Source organism: Strix aluco, chromosome 7 (genome assembly GCF_031877795.1).
Source record: "Strix aluco isolate bStrAlu1 chromosome 7, bStrAlu1.hap1, whole genome shotgun sequence".
Classification (NCBI taxonomy): Eukaryota; Metazoa; Chordata; class Aves; order Strigiformes; family Strigidae; genus Strix; species Strix aluco.
In genome coordinates this window covers 23,089,985-23,111,527 of record NC_133937.1, presented here as the reverse complement: position 1 = coordinate 23,111,527, position 21,543 = coordinate 23,089,985, and the positions used below count along the sequence as shown (strand labels likewise).

The following is a 21,543-nucleotide window of genomic DNA, read 5'->3' as shown; positions in this document are numbered from 1 at the left end:
GTATTAGCCACCAGCCAGGGACAGTCTACTACACTCACCTGTAGAATGGAATTCATATAAAGCCAACACTCACTTTTAAAGTTATTTCATGTATTTTACTTACTGTTTGCAAAGCCAACATGCAGTTGAAAATGGATTCTAGAACAACGAGGCAATAAATAATATTTGGGGAATGGTGAGAAAATAAATTCCAAGATAAAAAGATTTAATTCTTACCTTGAATTTGTCCAGTATTTTTGACAGCAAGGGTTTATTGAAGACACTGTAGTAGAGCATTCAATCATGATGATAGTTCAGAACTGGAATTCAGTAATTTCAGTTTGCCAATACCAAGATTCATCAGAGGGGAGAAGCCCCACCAAGTGCAAAATCATTTCAAGATGAGATGAATGGTTGGAAAAACAGAAAAAATGAAATACATATTCCGAATCTCTAGTATCTTAAACATCAAAGAAGTCAATATTATGTTAAAAGTTCCAAAATATTTATTAATTCATCAACAGAACCCAGTGATTTCTCAGAAACACATATGTCTATATTGTTATAAAAATTAGAAAATATATAAACAAAAATACTATAATGCATGGTTGCAAACAATTTTAAAATGACCTGGGCTTGTATCTTTTTAAATTACTGATGTGACTGTCCATTGTGGTTCCCATGCCCTGAGAACGTGGGCCCTGTTGGTAAGTGGAGAGGCCTTGTAACAATGTGTGAAAAACTGCTGTTACGTTTTTTGTGTTTCTGTATTCAAACAAAAGCCTACTTGAATTCTTTTAATGATGAGTGGAAGTTTCTTTCAGCCAATCTTTCTCCATAATTAAGAAGCCAACTGAACATGATTGATAGATTCATTTACAACAACGATGATTCCTTCAGGTGTTTAGCAAAATCCAAGGGTTTGTGAACAATGGTCTCGCTGATGTGTTGCTGAAGCTGTTTGTTTAGCTCTTCATCTATAAATGAATCCATTTGTGAGAATGTGTCCTGAAAATTACAAAATATTAGTTGCATTACTAAACAAGGCCAGTATGCGTTTTCCATGCATAGCTTAAATTAGCAGTTCCGGTTCTCTCCCACGCCCCCAGTCATCTAGACCAGACCTATGGAACCGGCAGCCTGCCAGTAAACTTCACTTGGCTAGCAACAAAGCGATGTCACATGGTCCTTCATCAGCTCATGGTTTTGGCAAGGATTTTTTGTTTTGTTGTAAACTGGGCTTTAGAAGAACACCTACTACACACATAGCCACAGCTTCCAGCTCTGAAGGCACTTACACACTGCCTCCTGTTCAACACACCTTACAACAGCAAATCAAGCATCTCCGATCCAAAGGCCAGTGAAAGCAGTACCGCTAACGGTAGAGGCTGTGAGTCAGAAAGGAATGCCCTGACCCTGCCTCGAGATCCCTCCTGCCTGCAGCCAAGTCTGGAGCCCTCCACTCTTTCCTGGTGCTCAGATGAGGAAGGTCATGCACATGATTTACACCTCCCTGTTAATGTCCTCACCCTCACACAGTTGAGTACTTTGTGCACTCAAGAACAACTGAGATCCTCCTTTAGTGGTGCACAGGGAAAGAAAACTCCAGAGCTTCTGTCAACGGGGGTGGGGGTGGGGGTGTGGGGTGCTGACAGACAATGGCAGCATGGCACACAGAGGAAAATATGCAGGACAGATAGAGTAAAACAGATGATACTGCCAAAACTTGTTAAATGAGCCAAACAGCCAGAAACTAGGCAAGATCCCAAGGTCATCTTCCCAGTTATGTCCATTATAACCGCCTACGGACAGTTTGTTCTCTCTCTTATCTTCCTCTTCCTTTGTTTCTGCTACCATAAAGAGCTTGTGCATTTCCTTATTCAAACACTACACCAATCTCTCTCCTGTCTGCTCTTTCCAGTCTTGATCTGTCAGAGCGGCTAATGTAGCACCCTAGCAGGACAGACACATCAAAAAGTCATTGTAAAAGAACAGAATAAGTAAGTACAAATACATTTTCTGAAGTTGCTTCTCTAAAATGGGGGAAAAAAAAGTGCTCTCAAGGCTTTAACTGACACTACTGAGTTAAAATTGGAGGCACTAACAAGGTTAATAGGTTATAATGTTTTCATTTTAGGAAGAAAGTATCACTTTTTAAAGGACACACCATTCACTGGACATTCAGGGGAGGTTGGCATCTGGAACAGATCCAGAGCTGAGGATGTAAAAAGTGTTCACCCATTTCTGCTCTTTATACCTTAGCTCTTCGTTCCCTTCAAATTTACACTTTAAAGCTATAAAGTGACACTAATGGAGATCAGTATCCTTCTATGTACTGAATCAAAAGCTCTGAAAATCCAGCTGTCCTGCCAACTACCCACACTGAGGAAAGACAGCTGGCTTTTTATTACTGCTTTTTGAACAAACATTAGTTCATCATTACAGAAAAGGGACAAGAAATCTGCACTGAGCCACTGCGAAGTGCAAAAGGTAAGTAAAATAATAGCTTCCACATTCATTTTGCTACATTAACTGATGCTGTGGGAGCTGGCACTATTCATACAGCTTTTCTTCCTTCTCTATAGTCAGTGCTATCTTATGCCAGTTAAAAAAAAAAATACTTGACACAGAAACTACAGAAACCAGAAAGCCAAACTAAGTGTGCTAATCCCTGGGCACTGCACAGTGAGCCAGCAGATACAGGTTATATTGGTGTATCATGGTTGGAAATAGACACAGAGAGCCGAGATGGTACCTTTCTTCTGGGTGTTACTGACGCAACAGGAGGATTAAAGGTCATTCCTCTCATACTGTATGCCTCTAAAAGTTCTGTAGCAGGCCTGTAGCAAAAACCACAGTGAAAGAAAAATGGCATTAGAAGCATTTTCAAATAATGTATCACCAAACCAAAAGCAGCTTCTCCCCCCACACATGCCATTCACACCCTCCACCATGCTTTAAGAGAACGACTCAGAGTAATGAGCTACACCTGGAAAAGATCAGAAGCCAACAACTGGGAAATGATAAAACTAAAACCAAGTAAAATGCATCTAAATACTCAGTTGGGGGACAGAAGAAGAAATGGGAGACAAGAAGACTGTTCTGTTGGCTTGCCAGAGCTCCAAGCACTCACTGCTTGCTCTCTACATATTTGAAAAAGTTAAAAAAAATGTGATAAAGGTCATCTAGCTGGTAGAATCTGCTAGACTTTCCAACAGTTCCTTACCAAAGGGTTTTATGAAAACTAAGCAGCCATGGGAGAACAGGGAAGACTATCACATGGGAAAAGAACTGGTTAAAACATAGGAAACAGAGGACAGGAGTCTGTGATCAGTTTTCGCAATGGCACAAAGAAACTATGGATTTCTACAAGGTCTGTGCAGGACCTGTGCTTTTCAACACACTCAAAGATGAGCTGGAGAGTACCAAGTTAGTAGGAATGAGCTGCCTGTGAAGAACTGCAGATAGACTGTATGAGATGGTCAATAAAATCACAAATTACATTTAGTGTGAAAAAAAACCAGAGAGAAAAGCAATCGCAGCTTCACATAAAAACAGTTGAGCTCTGAGCTGACCACTATCACTTAAGGAAAAAAATTTTGTTATGACAGATACTTTCATGGGATTGTGACCTTAATGCTGTTTGAAGTTAAAGAGAGAACAGAACAGAAAATAGTTACATCAATGTATAAATCCACAGATCACCCACATCTCAAATATTGCATCCGAGTCTCCAATTTCCTCATCTTGAAATTCTTGAATTGGTAGAAGTTCAGAACCAGGCAACAAAGATGATGAAAAGTATGTAACAGCTCCTGTCTGGGCCAGATCCCTTCAGCCAGAAGCGATGGTAGGCAGAGGGACAACACGATAGAGGTCTACCAAGTCATGTGAGGCACAGAGAGTGTATGAGAGCAGGCTGTTCATTCCCCTCCCAGAGCAAGAACCAGGGGCTGTTAAATGATGCATGCTGGCACCAGGTTCAAAACAAATAAAGGTAGGTCTTAATGTAATGAGCCGTGGACTCATGGAACCCTTACCAAACAATACTGTATTTGCAAAATGTGTGCTTTGGTTCAAGGGACACTGAACAGTTTTGAAAAGAACTGCACAAAGAGAACTAAACAGAAAATGGTATCAGGTTCAGGCAGTCGACCAGTCTGAAACCTGTCAGAGGCTAGGACACCGCTCAGAGCATGTGTCTTACACGCTTGCCCTGTGTTTACTCTTCCTGAGGCATCCAAAGACAGGATGCTGAATTAGATCCTTAGTCTGAACCAGGATGGCTGTTCTTCTGTTTCAACATATTATGGACCTTATGCTGTAACTTGGTTTCCAGTTTGCGCTTGACAGCCACAGTTCAGTGACCCTGATCCTTACTCAGATCAGGGCTGCTACTGAGGAAATGTAGGTATTTTGCTCCCATGGGAGGAAAACACACTGCATTTTGAGATTTTTTACCCTTGTCACAGCCTGGCAACAAGACTCAAAAGAAAAAAAAAAAAAGAAGAGAAAGGTAGCCAACATTCTGTACCGGCAAAAGAACAAAATGAGTTTGAAGAACAGAATCTTTGAATTTTATGGATAAATATTTTTAGAGATTCCTTTAAAAAAAGTATGAGCAACAGCTTCTTTCTTCAGGGCACCATTTTTAGAAACAGAACTCTTTGATAACTCACCTTTGGCTCAAATCAAGTGAAAGAGCTCCTGAGCCTTCAGTTGGAGCTCCAACAATAAGGTGAGCTGCAAATTTCTGCACCGTTGGATGATAATGTCTCTGAAAGAAAGAAGAAAGAAGGCAGTTAACTGAGGGATAAGGGATAATGTATTTATCTATGGATTCTCACATTTATTTCCATTTCAAAAGATGGAAGGTTCTGCTTTTGTTTTAGATAAACTGAGCACCTCAGAATCAGTCAGTTTCTGGGGTTAAGTGAATGAGAACACCCAGTTATACATTTATTCACTACTATGTCATGCTGTGAGCATAACTCTCCATAGGTAATCTAACTCCTACTACCAGAAGGCAGGAGAAAGAGCAGAGGAAGCTCTCCTGAAGCCCCAAACTCTAAACCCTGGCTAAAATGACAGATCAAGGTGTCACTTGCTCCCTGGAGAAGGGTTGGACTGCAGGGGAACTTAACAGATTGAAAAAGCCTCCAAAGGAGTCTTATTATGCAACCTGCAGTAAGATCCAGTGTAGTACTATCGTAGATGTGGAACACCCCCTTTTGAGCTCATTCCTTCCCTGAGCATGTTTTTTCCCTGGAAAGCTACCCAGCAGAAAAGGACTAGGGGGGTGTTAGTTGACAGCTGGCTGAATATGAGCCAGCAGTGTGCCCAGGTGGCCAAGAAGGCCAGTAGCATCCTGGCTTGTATCAGAAACAGTATGGCCAGCAGGGTCAGGGAAGGAAGGCCCCCTGTACTCGGCACTGGTGAGGCTGCACCTTGAATACTGTGTTCAGTTTTGGGCCCCTCACTACAAGAAAGACACTGAGGTGCTGGAGCGTGTCCAAAGAAGGACAACGAAGCTGGTGAAGGGTCTAGAGCACAAGCCCTATGAGCAGCTGAGGGAACTGGGGTTGTTTAGCCTGCAGAAAAGGAGGCTCAGGGGAGACCTTATCGCTCTCTACAACTACCTGAAAGGAGGTTGTAGCAAGGTGGGTGTCAGACTCTCCCACATAACAAGCGATAGGACAAGAAGAAACAGCCTCAAGTTGCACCAGGGGAGGTTTAGATTGGATATTAGGAAAAAAATTCTTCACCAAGGGGTTGTCAATCATTGGAACAGGCTGCCCAGGGAAGTGGTTGAGTCACGATTCCTCGAGGTATTTAAAAGACCTGTAGATGTGGCACTTAGGGACGTGGTTTAGTGGTGGACTTGGCAGTGCTACGTTAACAGTCGGACTCGATAATCTTAAAGGTCTTTTCCAACCTCAACGATTCTATGATTCCATACCACTGTACTGCAATTCCTCTTTGTATGGAATAGGCTCATGTGGGCCAGATGTGACTGACAAGACCTCTGTTCTCTAATTGTGTAAAGCACATAAGCATTCAGTAGCTGTTTACTGCTGACTTTTACTTCTCAAATCACTCAGCTACTCACTAACTCACTAACCTGCAGTAAATGCAGCTCCCACAGAGCTGTGTTCTGAGCATTGCAATGCTCTGGTTCTTCTAGTTCTGGGAGATACACTCCACTGCCTTGAGATTCATTGTCTAGTAAGAGGTCCATCTTTGGGAATGTCTACAACACAAAAAAAAAAGGACTGAGTTAGTTATATTACACATCCAATTATAACATGGTTAAGTTACAAGTTCAGGATTCATTCCACGTTACTCAGTCTCAGCTGCATTTAAGGATATTCTGTTTTCATCATTCTTGCTTAAGATGCTTCAAAATTTGTCAATTTGTCAAAAAATTCAATAACCTTTAACCAGTAAGCTAAACAAGTAAAACTTACTTGCATTAATACCCTGTTTGTTGCCAAGATGCCAACACTGGAGTTTGGAAGTACATGAAGAGCAAGCGTGGAAAGTCGCTTTAGGAAAGCAAGAGCTCTCTGCTGGGAAACTTGCTTTCTCCGCTTGGCAAACATGACATCCATGCACTGGAGCACAATCCCTGTATCATCATTGGTACCACCTCAAAAGCAGAATTTCATATAAAGAGTAAATAACCATTCAAGGAACATACAGCTAAATACTCTGCTATTAACTGTACACTGGAACCCGAGAAACAGCATGAAAACTAAGAGGTTCAAACACAGCACTAATGCAATACAGACATAAGCATCCATCCTTTTTTGGTAAAAAAAGTCCAGCTTTGAACAGAAACAGTGTATCATTATTTCTGTGCTCCTTTCTAAGAAAATATTTGTTCCATCAAAATGCCTAACATTAGAAGCAGTTAGTGTTTTAACCCTAAGTGCATTCATTATATCTATCATGTTTTATAAATAAATGGTGCAAAGATTTAGTCTTTTACCCATCCAGATTTGTAGAATGTTTTTTTCCTCAATCTTTCCTCCTTAGTGAATACACATCTATGAACTTAATTAAAATTATGTTAATTTCAAACTTTATAAATATCTTTTTTCATAAACTATTCAGCTCCTCAGAATTAGAAAATTTAGATTAGAAAATTAGAATGTCAGAATTATAAAAATCAGAAATATATACCAGAAGATTTTAGAAAACAGAATTTAAATTGAAATTGTTTTTACAATTGTATTAGAAAAACTAGAGATTATTCTCTATTAGAGAAAGAACTAGAGAAAAAATAGAGAATTTTTAAATTGCCACTGAAGGAAACAATTATAAGTAAGTAAAAAAACTTAAGGGATGGGATAAATGCTTATCCAAGATCACATACTTGGCATTCCTTAATGAAATGACATGACTAGAACCTGTTACCATGTATTGTAATAATAGTTCTAGTATTTGTAGTGCAATAATGCAATGTGCAACTTAAGAAAAACATAGATTAAAACAATGTAATCTTTTCAGAACTCAGATATCTTAAACCAAATGTAATTTGTACCAAACAAGCAGAATGAAGATGATCTAGGTAAACACTGAAAATAAGAATCTGGATTTACCTGCATGTAGGCTGAACAGTGTCTTGTAAAGATGCGTGTAGAATTTCATCGGATCAATGTTAAGAACATCACCTATTAACATAATCCAAAATAAATACATTTACCCCATTAATTTATTAGACAATATTAAGCAAAAGTTTGTTTTTAAAGATCTCTTACCTTGACCAGAGAGTATATGAAAAGCACTGAGAACACAATGAAGACTCTCACGATAGCTTAAACCCTAAGAATACAAAACTGATTAAGTACCCAAAAGAACATAATTTTAAGAAACTGTATCCTGGGCTGCATCAAGACAAGCGTGGCCAGCAGGTTGAGGGAGGGGATTTTCCCCCTCTACTCTGCTCTCATGAGACCCCACCTGGAGTACTGTGTTCAGCTCTGGGGCCCCCAACGTAAGGACATGGACCTGTTGAAGCGAGTCCAGAGGAGGCCACGAGGATGATCAGGGGCTGGAGCACCTCCCCTATGAGGACAGGCTGAGAGAGTTGGGGTTGTTCAGCCTGGAGAAGAGAAGGCTTCGGGAAGACCTTATAGCAGCCTTCCAGTACTTAAAGGGGGACTACGGGAAAGATGGGGAGGGACTCTTTATCAGGGGTGTAGGGATAGGATGAGGGGTAGCAGTTTTAAACTGAAAGAGGGTAGGTTTAGGTTAGATGTAAGGAAGAAATTCTTTACTGTAGTGTGGTGAGACACTGGAACAGGTTGCCCAGAGAGGTTGTGGATGTCCCCTCCCCGGCAGTGTTCAAGGCCAGGTTGGACGGGGCTTTGAGCAACCTGGTCTAGTGGAAGGTGTCCCTGCCCAGGGCAGGGGGGTTGGAACTAGATGGTCTTTAAGGTCCCTTCCAACTCAAACCAGAAAAGAAAAAGGAAGAAAAAAAAATAAGTTCAACTTACCCCAGATGCAATAAGAGAATGAAGGACAATCAACAGGTCATCAAAAAATTCCACATTTATGAGATGAGCAAACCTTGAATCAAAGAGATTTTTATCTTTACGTTATAGACATTATCTGCAAACTCAGTTCAAACTATTCTGAACTGCCAAAATCTGCACCTTAAAAGCAGAGCTAAATTAAATGCTGAACATTTATTATCTTCACATAGATGGATGATTCAGCCCCCAACTGCTAATCAGGGCTTCCCTATAGCACTAGAGACATGCTCATGTTCTTCAGGAAGTAATCAGACAAAACGATGTAATCACATCACACCCTGCTGGGTTTGCATCACATCAATTCTATCACGGGAAATTTCACATCACATTGAAGTGTTTTTAGAAGTAGGTGAAAACTTCTGCAGAGAAATAAAAGAATTTCAACAAATTTGTCAGGGACCATCTTTTCTCACTGCTTATAAATCCCTTTCAAAGCCAAAAATCCCTTTAGTGCTTTATGTCTGTTCTAACACACACAAAAGAAGGTGGATTCAGTTCTTACTTTGCAAGACCTTCTAGGACAGATGGCAAAAGTGGAGACTTCTGAGCTTTCTTCAAGATTCTAAAGTAAGTTACAAATACAATATTCAAGGTCTCTGTGTGCTGAAGGAAAGAAAACAAAATAAAATACTTAAGCATGGAAAACAGACATTTCTACTTCACTTGAACTCAACTGAAAATGCTTCTTTCTGTCCAAGCCTGCACTCAGGCCTTCCAAACCAGTCCTGGCACTGCCACCTCTGCTCTTCTTATGCTGAAAAGCTCAAGTTCTGCTCCCTACTCTGTCTCTTCACTCTCCCAGCTAAACAGCCTCCCTTCCCCTCAGTCCATGCTAGCCACACTCCTCCTTTGCCTAAAGGCCACTCTGGGAGGCTGGTAACAGCCATTACATAGTGTCACATGGAAGAGGGCACCTGGAGGAAGTATGTCAATGGACTGAAATACCTTTTTGTGTGGAGAACAAAAGGAAATAGCAATGCCTAAACTGGCCTTCCTGGGTAAACTGAGAGGGATTAATTTACTAAAACCTAGACCTCTGGCACAAGCAAAATGTTTGTAAGCTGCCAACATTATCTAGACATGTGGAATGCCGACAGGTTGGGATGGAGGGGAGACACTTGGTTACAAAAGGGTTAGGAGCTGCTACTTTGCAAGAACAGGAAAATAATCTCTAAATTACTTACCAGTTTCAATTTTTTTTCCTTACTTTCTGATGCTTCTGCTTCCAAAAGTTCTCGTTCCAGTTTCTCTTCCGCTTTCTTCCACTGAAAACATACAGTTGATTTTAAGACAACAGATTAAATGTTTCCAACCAGCCTGGATATGCAGGTTGCAAAGATACCCAGAGAAGAAATCTTCCATGCTTGGTGAGTTGCTTAAGTCACCCTGTGATACTACAAGGTAACCAGCTTAGATATATTCCTTCCTATTAGAAACAACCAATCAAAGGCATTATCAACACCAGAAAGAGGAAAAAAATTAGGAAGATAACTAAATTCCCTGTAGAACCTCATAAATGTTCAAGTACAATGCAAACACTAATCACTGATGCTGAGAGTTAACAATGGCAACAGGAGAGTGTAATCATTACTAGAACAAATTGCTACATAAAGCCAATGAAGTAGTGCATGAGAAAGCACATGTCATACCTTTCTTTGCATTCTTGAAAGATTTTTTCTTTTCTCTTTGTAAGTCATGAACTTTTTCTTTGGTGCAATGTCTTCGGAATCTTTTTGTAATTCTACTTCCTTAATTCTTAAGTGAAGAAATACTTTTAACACCTATTGTAAGATAAAATAAATACAGTGAAAAGTGATTCACAACAGAAGAACGGAAGGTAAGAAATCCTGAATTCCATTCCAGCGAGTGCGCTTTACTGGTTAAAGGTTCTTCTGTTTACTGTCCTCCTGTTCCTTCATACTTGTGTCTCTCATCTCTGCTCCCAGTTCCTTCTGCAGCACTCTCCCTTTCTACCCATTCCTCCATTTGCCTCTCTCAAGTCTTCCTGCCTGACGTAACCCACGTCTCTGTCAGGATCTGCTCTCCTCCTCCCAGTTTCCTTCCCTTGCCCCATATCTCTCTTTCTAACCTTCTGGCTCAGTCCACTCCTAAGATGCCTGTGTTTTGACAGAGTGAGGAAATTCTGCTTGTCTGTAGCCAGCAGCTGCACTAACTTTAATTTTTAGATATTTTTTAAATCATTGCCAGAAGAGAATTGTGTAGTACAACAGAAAGACTCTTACCTCAGGTCTGACATCGTAATTTCTACCCCTCACAAGGCCAGAAATGACCTTAACTACACCAAGTGAAGCATAGCCCAACTTGTCTTGTTTAAAGAGCTTCTTAACCGCCTCAAAGCATAGTTCAGAAATCTGAAAAGTGAATTCAAACAAATTCTTCTGTAAAGCCAAGTCCACAACAACAGCTAACTGGTAAAACTGATTGTATTTACTAATGAAAAAGTGTACACAGCCTGTAAAATAGTGAAAATATATGGCCACAAGATCTAGATACTGTGGAATAAAGCTCAGAAATAGATTCTTTTTCATGCAGAACAAGAACTCTTCCACTAATCAGAAAATCACTTACCATTTTTGATGCATCATTCATGAGTGGAACAATGAGAACAATAATGTTATTGTGGAAGTTAAAGTGGGGTAAGGCCACAAGCAGCTCGCACAGACACTTCACTGCTATCTCTGCTAGACCTTTATATGCTTTTAATGAGATGACATTGCTTTTCTTCAACTTCCTTTGTTTCCAATCTGCACAAAATATTATTTTTAGTGATTACTGTTCAGAATGCAGGGGAGCTTCTAAATATTTAAATTTTTAGTTATTGCAGGCATTCTCCTGCTTACTTCATGCGAGTACTATTTCAAAGACAGCAGGTAGCATTCAATCAGAGGAGGTAAACTGTGATGATGCAAACATTTTGCATTTAGTACAAAAAATGGGAAGTGTTTATTGTACCTTTAATTGTTTGTTCCAGATTTTCCAAGTAAAATTTATACTGGCTCACAAGGCCTTCTTCAAATTCTCTCAGTTTCTGAGTTTCTTTTTTAACCTGTAAAATAATACAAATGAAATTTTATTTGGAGACCTAAATCCTAGTCAGTGATGAAAAAATAGAGTTTTAAAACAAATATCACATATCCAAGTAGTTTTTTCTTCTAGACAGACATTCTTAGAAATGTATTAAAAATAAAATATTTCTACATATTTCCATAGATGTTCTTGTGTTCAGAAGGCCTCTTCCGACGAGGCCTATTTAATTTATAGAGACTGAAGTCAAATTTTCAACTAGATGTTATTTTAAAGCCATGACTCTAAACTGCACTACCTATATTCAAGAAACATTCTAAAGAATCAGTTAGAAACAAGCTCCAGAAAACAAAGCTACTCTGCATTTGCTCTGCAAATTGTTGAACACCTTTCAAAGAAAGCTATGCCAGTTAGATGACAATGTTGCGTAATTTTCTTTCTTTCTAGTTCCCTTCAGTGTGACACAAAACACCGTCTTATTCCAAGGTTTATGATGAAAGTCACCCAGGTTTGGTATATTACCTTCATCCCAGGTTTGGTATGCTACTTACATACACTATTTTTTCCCTCCATTACCACCAGCATGTCACCTACTTATTTGAAGGAAGTACATAAGAATTAAAGGTTCAAAACAAAGACCTCTGCCCCTGAAAGTGTCACAGTTTCAGAATTTCCACTAGTACTTGTGTATTTGTCACCCTTTGCTCAAAACTATAAATTCATATTAAACAAATCAGTATTAGTATTTGGCATAACATTAAAAAATCTGAACTACTCACAATACTCTATAAAGAAATGTAGTATTTCACCTTGGTAGCCTTTTCTGCTTCAGTCAGAGGCCGAATTTTATAAGAAGGTGCAATATCTTTGAATATCTCCATCAAAGAAACCATGACCAGCTTCCGAACAATCACAGCCACATTAGGATCCTGTTCCATCAGCATAGCACGCAGCTCCTTCAACTTTTTAATCTGATTAAGAAGCAGATGAAGTCAGCTGAAGATCACCCACAAACCAATGTACAAGTACAATGTACATTTCAGCAAAAGGTTGCCATGAGAAATGTGCCGTGTTTTTAAATACTAGAAAGAGAAAGCCATTAACTCAGCAGTTACTAAGACACTACTTAGCACTGCATAAAGAGCCAAGAAATGCTAGATATTCCAACAAAATTTTTATCTTGGGAATGTTCAAACTATTCTTCTATTACAAGCTTGCACAGAATCATAGAAAATTACTAGCATATCCTGAAACATTGAGAATTATCAGATATGACCCTGAAATCAGAGCTTAAATAAGGGTCAGGCTTAAGGAACAACGTAGTCTGGACAGGAAACACCACAGACAGTATTATTCCTAAAACCACAAGTATTCAGCGGGACAAATTACTCCCGAACAGAGCAAACACTGTCACCTGGATATTCACCTGATTCAAATCCTTTGTACCAACCTATGGCAGCAGTTCCACTGTTTGCAACCCCCTGAAAAGTGATACTACACTGACCCTTTTCCTTGTTCTACCCATGTATTTTTCTGCTTTTGCTACTGTTTGATCACTTCAGACCTTTTTTTATTGAGTTACTGCACAACACAGGCACACATACATGTATGTTAGGTAAATGCTACCTACATTGCTGTCTGGCTCAGAGAGAATGGCAGATGCTAAGGCAGCTATGTGCATCTTCCTTTCCTGCAGCTTTTGTCTCCTTTGAGCAGCCATTTCCTCAGGAGTGAGAACAGGCAGGGGTTCTTCATTAAAGTCTATCACAAGGTGTGAGAGTTAGAAAAGAGGGTCACTAGGGAAGCCGCTTGACAAATACCATATTGCAACTACAGTTCTAGATATTGCATTTCAGATGGGGTACCACAGTAACCCCACACAAGAGCAACTGCAGTTCCACAGTAAAAGAAGCTCTAAGAATGACCTTGCTTGAACTTACATTAAACCAGAGATTAAATTTTCCTCCACTCCAAAATCTTATGCTTGCAAAAACAAATGGACCAAATGTTTTTGAATCTGCAAATGGTACTCCCTAAGTACAGTGGGAACACAGAAACTCAACATATGACCCCAACCGTGCCAAGAAACTGCAGTACTCTGCAATTTGCAGCAAATTATACACCATTCACTTTTTATTTTAAAAATAGAATTCTTTTGTGTTTTCTGAGTATTATTTTGCTACAAGTATGTCTTTCCCTAACTTCAGATTATATTTAGAGAATGATGACACAGAAGTGGCACCTACAACTGCAACTGTTATTTGAATATGACTCTTCATTGGATAGCAAACTGCAAATCGAAATCCAAATTTCTCAGTATTCTGATGTTTTAAGTAAAAAAATTCAAAGACAAAGCCAGACTCTCAAAAGCTTACACAAGCCTGTGTCCTGAACTTCATGTCAAAATTATCTCAGAGTAATCAAACTAGAAACTCAGCATATATTCTTTAAGATCAGGATTTCCCTTCTCACTAGCAAAGATAACAGAAATGATACAAGGAACTTCATGCAAACATCAGTTGCAGGTGAAAATCAAAATAATTTTAAAGAAAGAGATTCTGAAGCCAGCTGTTCCTCAGGTCCTGGGATCCTAGCAGGTAAGAAAGCAAGCTCTGAATCACTGTTATGCTTTGGGGGCAACATGGTAATGAACATATTCAGAACCACCCTAAACAAAATACACTTAAATTACAAACTTCCTTAGGGAACAGCAAAGTACTCTTCAGATATGTCAGTGATTTGCAGAAAAAAACAAACCAAACAAAACAGAAGAACCAACAAAAGGCAAACATGATGTTTTATTACCCTCTGCTTCCTCCATTTCTTCTGTATCCTCTTCTTCATTCTGTGCAACATTGAGAACTGCAGAAACAGAGTGTCTAGTGTCAAGCATGTAATAAACACTGTGGAATTTTTAAAAAAATAAATTATATACAATTTGGCTACCATACCGATTCCAGAATCTGTGTCTTACCTGGCTTCTCCATGGTTTGGGGAATAATGCCACCCTTGTCTTTAATGGGAAGCAGATGGATGAGCTCTTTTTCTGGTTCAGTCTGCATGCGTCTTGGCACCTTCTCATATTTGTCAATCACACTTTCATGTTTTCGTTTTTTGACATGAACAGGTTCACTGAAAAATACAAGGCAAACTAAATGACTTAGCCATCTAATTAGACGAGAACCCTGTATGACAGTGTACTAGCTGGATTAAGTGTCTGCACTTAGACTGCTAAGTGGAATGTTTGAATGTGTTCACCACTGACAGCACCAGTCACCACTCAATCAAACAATGCTAATGTGTATCTGTATAGGTTCTTTGAATTCAGGACAATACAGTGCTTCCCATCTCCTTTTTATAGGAAACAAAATGTGAAAAGAGCAAAGACAAAAGGATTTAGTTAATCTGGCAGGTCAGCTGACTTAGTGAATTTTGAAATGTAAATTATATTATTATATAATTATTATCATTATTATATTATCATATAGTATATTATTATATTATTGAATTATTATTATTGAGTGTAAACACACACATGCAAAATGCTTGCATTGATTTTGAATTTACAAAAAAAATAATTAAATGGTGTAACTGCTTATAGTACAGGCACACTATGAAGTGTGCTATCTGTTTATCTTATTAAAAAACTAAAAGCCACGGATGAAGAATCACATTGTTGAAGCCACATGGTCTGTCTTTTAACAGGAACACTGCTTTTGTTCTTGTAAGGGACAGAGTTTCAACTATGGACATCTGAAGGACTTTGAAAGCTCTGGGCTCAGAGACTGCTAGACTTCAGAAAGTAAAAATCACTTGTATGAGAAGTATTTTTACATCCCAGCATGTACTCAGATTCCCTGCACACACGACACAGCTACCCTACGCATACATTTTAAGGACAGTGCGCCAGCCTCAACCTTGCTGTCCCTGTGCAGGTCAAACCTTTCCCATGTACCCAAATCCTACTCAACAAGTACAGGAATTCTACATGTCTGTGACTGATCTGTTGAGCATGAATAAAATACAGCTGCTGTGAAAACAAGGGAAATTCTGGGTCATACCAGACATCTGGAAACCCTAGTCCTAGCTGATGGGTTTTGAGATGGCACTACTCCCATGCACGTAGCAGTAAGGGACTTAGGGACCCCCTTCAAAGTAAAGCAACGGTGAACAAATCAGATGAAGCTTGTAAAGGCAAACATCCTCTGTAAACATGATTTCAGCCCTAAAATATTAAAGATTTTGGAAAAGAATAAGTAAAATATGAAGACACAAACCAGAACCTATTAAGATCTCAGCACGGCCTGCTCTCGCCTAGGCCAGAGTGCTAGGGTATGTTCCTAACCTGCACAGAAGTAAATAAGAACATAAGTATTTAGTCTGTGCTAATATTAACACATAATTTATCAGTGAGGTAATATTTGACAAGTTCTTAATGATTATTATAGTTGATTGGAGTAAAGCAGACTAAAAAGACAAATTTTCCAGTTTAACAGAACACTATGAAAGCTAGTAACAGTAAAACAGGTAAAAGAGCAACTACTTCCACTGTGTTTTTCCACCATTCTAAAAATGCCTTGTCATAATGAATGCAAGACACATAGAACTGCATCTTGCAAAATGTCACTAAATAAAAACACACAATAAATTTTGAGTTTTGCAAGACTTTAAAGTTATGTGACACTCAGTTTGGGGGGAGGGTAAGGTTTGAAGTAGAATTCTTTTAATTCAAGAACCTGCAATGTGGCTACAAGAGACCATACAGCAGGGTACAGCACAACTGCAACTTTAAAATGGCAAGATTTTCAAACTATCATGTAACCACACTACTCCATAGAAGTGTATTTGTAAAGACTTACAATTCTACAACTAGGAGCACCACCCTTCTATGTATTTCATTGTGAACTCTACCTAATACCTTGCTCCAGAAACCAGGTAGCGTATTTTTTGTATTAATGTTTTGATGCTGCATGTGTTTACAGACATGGCTTCCAGAACTTTTATTTTTTTGCAGCAACGTGCAATGCAATGTGGAAAGTATAGTGGCCCAAAGTCCAGGGAACATCCTGAATACTCCATATAGAAAAAAAGACTCTGTATACAGATTAAAGCATTTCTTTAAGTTTAAAGAACACTACTCAGCTCACAGCCAGGGACCTCATGGGAAGGAACACTGTGCAGAAACAGTATCCTGAAGGTCAGGCAGAGCAGGTGAATGTACTGATAAACATCAATACATTAGTAGCAAATGTACTGACAGACTAAGGAAACACTAAATGGAATCTGTGAAGAAACACCAGACTGAAAGTGACCTCCTGATACATGTATTACATTACATATTAATTACATATTAATCACACAAAGCTCAGTTAGTACAAAAAGTAGACATCACAACAACACTCACTCAGAAGAAAGATCTCTGGTTAAAAAGGATGCTTTTTGAGCCAAATCCTCCATTAATTTTAAGTCATCTTCATCCATCATATCCAGTGGAAGAGCATCTTCTTCCTCTTCTTCCTCCCGTTTTTCAGCTGTTTTAAAGGATGATGTGTACAGATTAAGATACTGTATGTATATCCAAACTTAAAAAACTAACCCTGCCTACACTTTTTACACATTTCTTCAACCTGGAACTCATCAACCTTCATGAATGTGTTTTGTGTTATCCCAGAAAACTGTTCCTTTATTGTGACATCCAAAAATGATCACAGCAAACACATTTTGACCATCTCCAACTGTCAGATATTGTTGCCACATATTTTTCATAACTCTCCCTTTCTTTCCTTTAAACAAGAACAGCAACTATTCGTACACAGAAAACGAAATGTTGTTTTGATACATAATTTTACAATATGAGCAGGATATTCAGTAACCCTCATGCCTTTTCGCTTACAAAAATAAGTGAGCAAACTTACCAACTTGTCTTTTCTTGCATTCTTCCAACGGAAAAGGTCTTCTAGAGATAGCATCTCTGACAGCCTCCCTTAGCTTCTTTTGTTCTTTTCGATACTTCTTAGCAGCACTCTGCTGCTTGTACTGTTTATTCTTTAATTTGTTGTCAAGTTTTATTTTACTAGTTCTCAGTAACTTGCGAAAGCTTGGAACTCGTTTTGTGTTTTTTCTCTAGGAAACAAACAGAAAACTACAAGTAACTGGCCTGTTCATAGCCTTTGTAAAACTCATTTCACTGTTTCAGATCCCATTAAGTTCGTATTTCTACAAGGGCTGAACAAGGTGTTTCTTCCAAACTGTATCATCAGTTAGCTCCAAATTTACCCAACTGCATTACATTTTTGAGAAGAGAGACCTGCAAAGAATGTCTCACAGAAACATTGACTTTTTTATTAAACCCGATGACCATCACACTTACGACACATGAACACTCAACAGATTGTTAGGGCACAGTTCTTAGCCCTGTGTGCTCCTGTCTTCTCTCTTCAGGATGCCATTCTTCCCCAACACACAGTAACGTAAAAGGTACCTTAACGTACAGGTACAAGGCCACAGCCTCAGGCAAATGTCCTCCTGCCTCATGCTGAGCTTTGGCTCTCTCCTGCCCAAACCCACCACTACCAGTAGCTGCATGGACAAGACAAGGCTGCCCGCTGCAATGCTCAGAGCAGTGTGATGCAGAAGCTCCGTACGTGTTAGAGGTGCCAAAGCTCAGGGAGCCACAGTGGTCACGAGAAACAGGGCTCAGGGAAAGCCCAGAGGTGCAGATCAATACAGGCACCCTGTGCCAACACCGCAAAACACTCCAGAGAGTGTTCAGGACTGAAATAGATGCAGCACAATTTACCTACTGAGGGGCATGGGAAAGCAAGGAAAGTGGAGAGAAAACCGGCCATCATATTAGAGCCGTGGTAGGGGAAGACGTGTCCCTTTAGTAAAGGGACAAGTGGCTGGACCAGCGTGGGGCTCCTCGAATCTGGAATTTTTGTCAGCTGACCTTCAGCCTCCCTTTTTAGTTTTGATTTTGGGAAAGCGCTGAAGAGACAGAAGCAGCACTGACGCTTGTCCCTGTGCCATACAGCCGACACTGAGCTAGAAGAGCTACTGCCAGCCATGGCCCTGCCTGGAAGTCAGCTCGGGCTCTGCTGCTCCTCCTCCCGGCCCGGGCCCCGGGCAGCCGGGCGCGCCGCAGATCCCCGCTCTCTAGGAAAGCTCCGAGGCCACGCTCCTCAGTGTGACGAGCGACTGTGCTTCGCTGCTCCTTCCACGCCTTAGTTTTGGCAAAATCCCCTTCGTGGGGTGAGAGACGAACCTGCGTTTTGCCGGGAACCCGCCGCTGAAGGGGCGGGCTGCTGCCCGCTCCGGGCACACCGCATTCCACCACCCGCCCCCCGACGCTCCGAGTTTGGTCGTTTCCTGCGGCCCCGCGGCCGCGGCAGCACCAGGCAAACCGGCTCGGCCCGAGGCGAGAGGAGCCAGCGCAGGAGAGCAGCCCCTTCCCGGGGAGCCCGCGGCGGAGGCCCAGGGGCCGCCCCTCGCATCGCCGTCCGGGCCGGGCCGCCAGACTGCCGGCGCGCCCCGCGGCAGCACACGGGGCAGCGGGAGCCCCGGGCACCGCTCCCCGTCCCGCCCAGACCCGCAGCCCCCCTCGCCCGCAGCGTCCTACCGGCTTCATGGCGGCGACCCCGGGCGCGTGCTGTGCCTCTGCCGGCGCCGCGCAGCGGAAGTGGCGGGCGGGGGCGGAGCCTTGTCCTGCCCCGCCCCGCGCGGCCGCCGGCACAGCGGCCCCTGGCGGCGGCGGCCTAGCTGGCTCCGGCTGAGGGACAAAGGGGCGCCCGCCCGGCGGGGAGCTGCTCCCGCTCCGTAAATCAATCAGTCTTGTGTTTTAGTGTTCCATCTCTGCCCCGCATCAACACACGCCCTCCGGGAGCAGAGTATCTGCCTCCGACCTCACCCCCGCGACAAGCTAAGCTCAAAGCGTACTACACAGCGGCCCTACACCTCGGCTCCTCAGGGAGGCAAGAAAGCCGGGTAACAGCGTGGGGTGACCTAGTGCAAGAACCAGCTCAGTCCTCATCAGTACATGACTATCCTTGAGGCACTCACTGCTGAGTAGGGCAAGAAAGTTATAGAGGAATCGAAAAGAACCACAGCACAGGTCTGCGATAAGTTTTATTTACACAGGAAGTGTTGCTAGTGGTCTTAAAGGAAGGTTTGATCCTTCTATTTACAGTTATATACAGATTTATAGTTGAAAAGTAAGAAAACTGTACAAGATAACACAAAAATATAAGACAAATTGGATCCAATTAAAGTAGTGAATACATAAGTTAAGAAAAATCTGACATTTACATTTCAAATTGTAATGTTATGAGTAGCATATATGTAGTTTTTAAACCAGATAGCAATGTAAGTTACACCACACTAAATCTTTACCCCAATTATGTAGACTCTGCTTTTAAACACCAGACAACTGGAAGCCTCCTGCACTTAAAAAATACATAATGGTAATTTTGACTTGATTTCCACAGAGGGACCAGTTACAAAAACCCACATGTAAGGAATTTATTTACATTAAATATTAGCAAAAATGGACCAAAGGAGTGCAAGTGTTCCTCACCTGCAGTGCTATCCATTTTAAATTTCCATCCCCTACAATCACACATTGTTGTACAGCATCTTTGAGAATAGGAAATGTTTGAAAATATCTGCCGTGACACATACAATATGACCTTGTGTCTCACAGTTAAAAGATGTTAAAGAATTACGTATCACTAAACTAGATGCTTTTTGGATTTCAGTATTGCACACTAATAAAAGATAGTTTCAAAACCAATTCTGTGTCTGCATTATTCCAAAGTGTTAAAATTGGCTGCTCCTTTGACAACACAAAGTCTGCAGATAGCTTTGTCAGTTTCTAGTGTTCACCACTACAGACAAGTATTTCTTAGTTGGAAATGGCTTGACAAAACAAAACTTCTGGTGGCAAAACTCTTTCACAGAATACCCACTCCATTTTCAATAAGCCGCACAACCAATACACCAAAACGAATGCTTAACACCACTCGCTTTGAAAGCTGTACGCTCTGAAAATAGCCTTGATCTTACCACTATTTAAAATTCAGATGATTTTTGCTCTAACAGGTTTGGACACGGTACTTCCACAGTTCCTGAGTTAATTACATTTGCCCAGACTGAAGAATGAAGCTGCAACTTAAAAAAAAAAAAAAAGACAATACCCCTTCCCAAATTTTAACCACCTTGCACATAAACATACCAAACAACCTTATTTGGTCCTCAATACTTTCAAATGGTTAATTTTGGAGGTATTATTTGTACCAAAGCATTTGGTTTGGATAGCAGTTTTGGGGCCTTAAGATTCAGCATTTCCCTCATCCCCCCCAAAAAGTGCCTTTGTGGTATTTGTAAAAAAAGTTATGCCTCAAAATTTTTTTTAAAGTACCAACAGAAGTTATTACAAATGTTTATTGCATTGAGCTGATTCTTTTAAAGTATTAAATATGAACTCCCCCACTTCTCAGTTTCATAGGTTTTAGTACTCTGTGTGAAAATAAATCTTCCCACAACAAAAGCTAATACTGGCAAAAGGGTGAAGATTTCATCAGTTCATTACTCCACTGAGAGCTGTGTCATTTTTCCATCTCCTGTTCACATTTTCTATAGTGCTTTTCCACATAGAAGCGATGTGAAAACTCCTTTGTCATCAAGTGGTTTTCCACATTTCCAATTGACCTCAACATTACACTGATTAGCTTTTCAGTGCTGGGCTATGGTTCTTGTCCCCTTCTTTGTTGTCCTTCATCAGTGAGGCAAACACCTGGAAAAGTAAATTATTTAATGAACATTAAAAAAAGTCTTATAGAAAAGACCAATGTTAACCACCACAATATTAGCATAGAGATTAATTTCTAGAATGAGACACCAGAAAGGAAGTGCCCACTGCTCAGAAGTCAGATACGCAGCATGAAGTAGTCATTAAGAGAAGTGCCCCATGTGCTGACATGTC

At 40.6% G+C, this 21,543-nt stretch overlaps 2 protein-coding genes across 4 annotated transcripts in view; both read right to left on the bottom strand.

Moving 5' to 3' along the window:
- Positions 1–462: 462 nt before the first annotated feature.
- On the bottom strand, positions 463–19,225 carry NOC3L (NOC3 like DNA replication regulator). The gene is made up of 21 exons (XM_074830928.1): positions 19,183–19,225; positions 17,480–17,687; positions 16,969–17,095; positions 14,539–14,696; positions 14,370–14,426; positions 13,195–13,325; positions 12,374–12,535; positions 11,493–11,586; positions 11,109–11,284; positions 10,763–10,891; positions 10,169–10,300; positions 9,704–9,784; positions 9,022–9,122; positions 8,481–8,553; positions 7,743–7,806; positions 7,584–7,655; positions 6,447–6,628; positions 6,101–6,229; positions 4,659–4,756; positions 2,735–2,819; positions 463–987 (listed from the first exon to the last, which is right to left on the bottom strand). The coding sequence occupies exons 1-21, from the start codon at positions 19,189–19,191 to the stop codon at positions 856–858; spliced, it is 2,400 nt and encodes a 799-aa protein (XP_074687029.1). The 5' UTR covers positions 19,192–19,225; the 3' UTR covers positions 463–855.
- A 450-nt stretch (positions 19,226–19,675) lies between these two features.
- TBC1D12 (TBC1 domain family member 12) overlaps positions 19,676–21,543 on the bottom strand; it is a 45,729-nt gene continuing 43,861 nt past the window's right edge. For all 3 annotated transcript variants that reach the window (XM_074830920.1, XM_074830922.1, XM_074830921.1), the window contains one exon: positions 19,676–21,354. In XM_074830920.1, the coding sequence (XP_074687021.1) occupies positions 21,286–21,354 (69 nt within the window). In that variant the 3' untranslated portion in view covers positions 19,676–21,285. The remainder of the gene's footprint in view (positions 21,355–21,543) is intronic.

Bases quoted from the DNA above. Each gene is read 5' to 3' on its own strand.
- NOC3L (XM_074830928.1), bottom strand. The intron at 14,427-14,538 runs GTAAGACACAGA...CTGTTTCTGCAG, and splicing joins CCAAACCATGGAGAAGCCAG to TTCTCAATGTTGCACAGAAT. The intron at 11,587-12,373 runs GTGAAATACTAC...ATTATTTTACAG, and splicing joins AAGCAGAAAAGGCTACCAAG to GTTAAAAAAGAAACTCAGAA.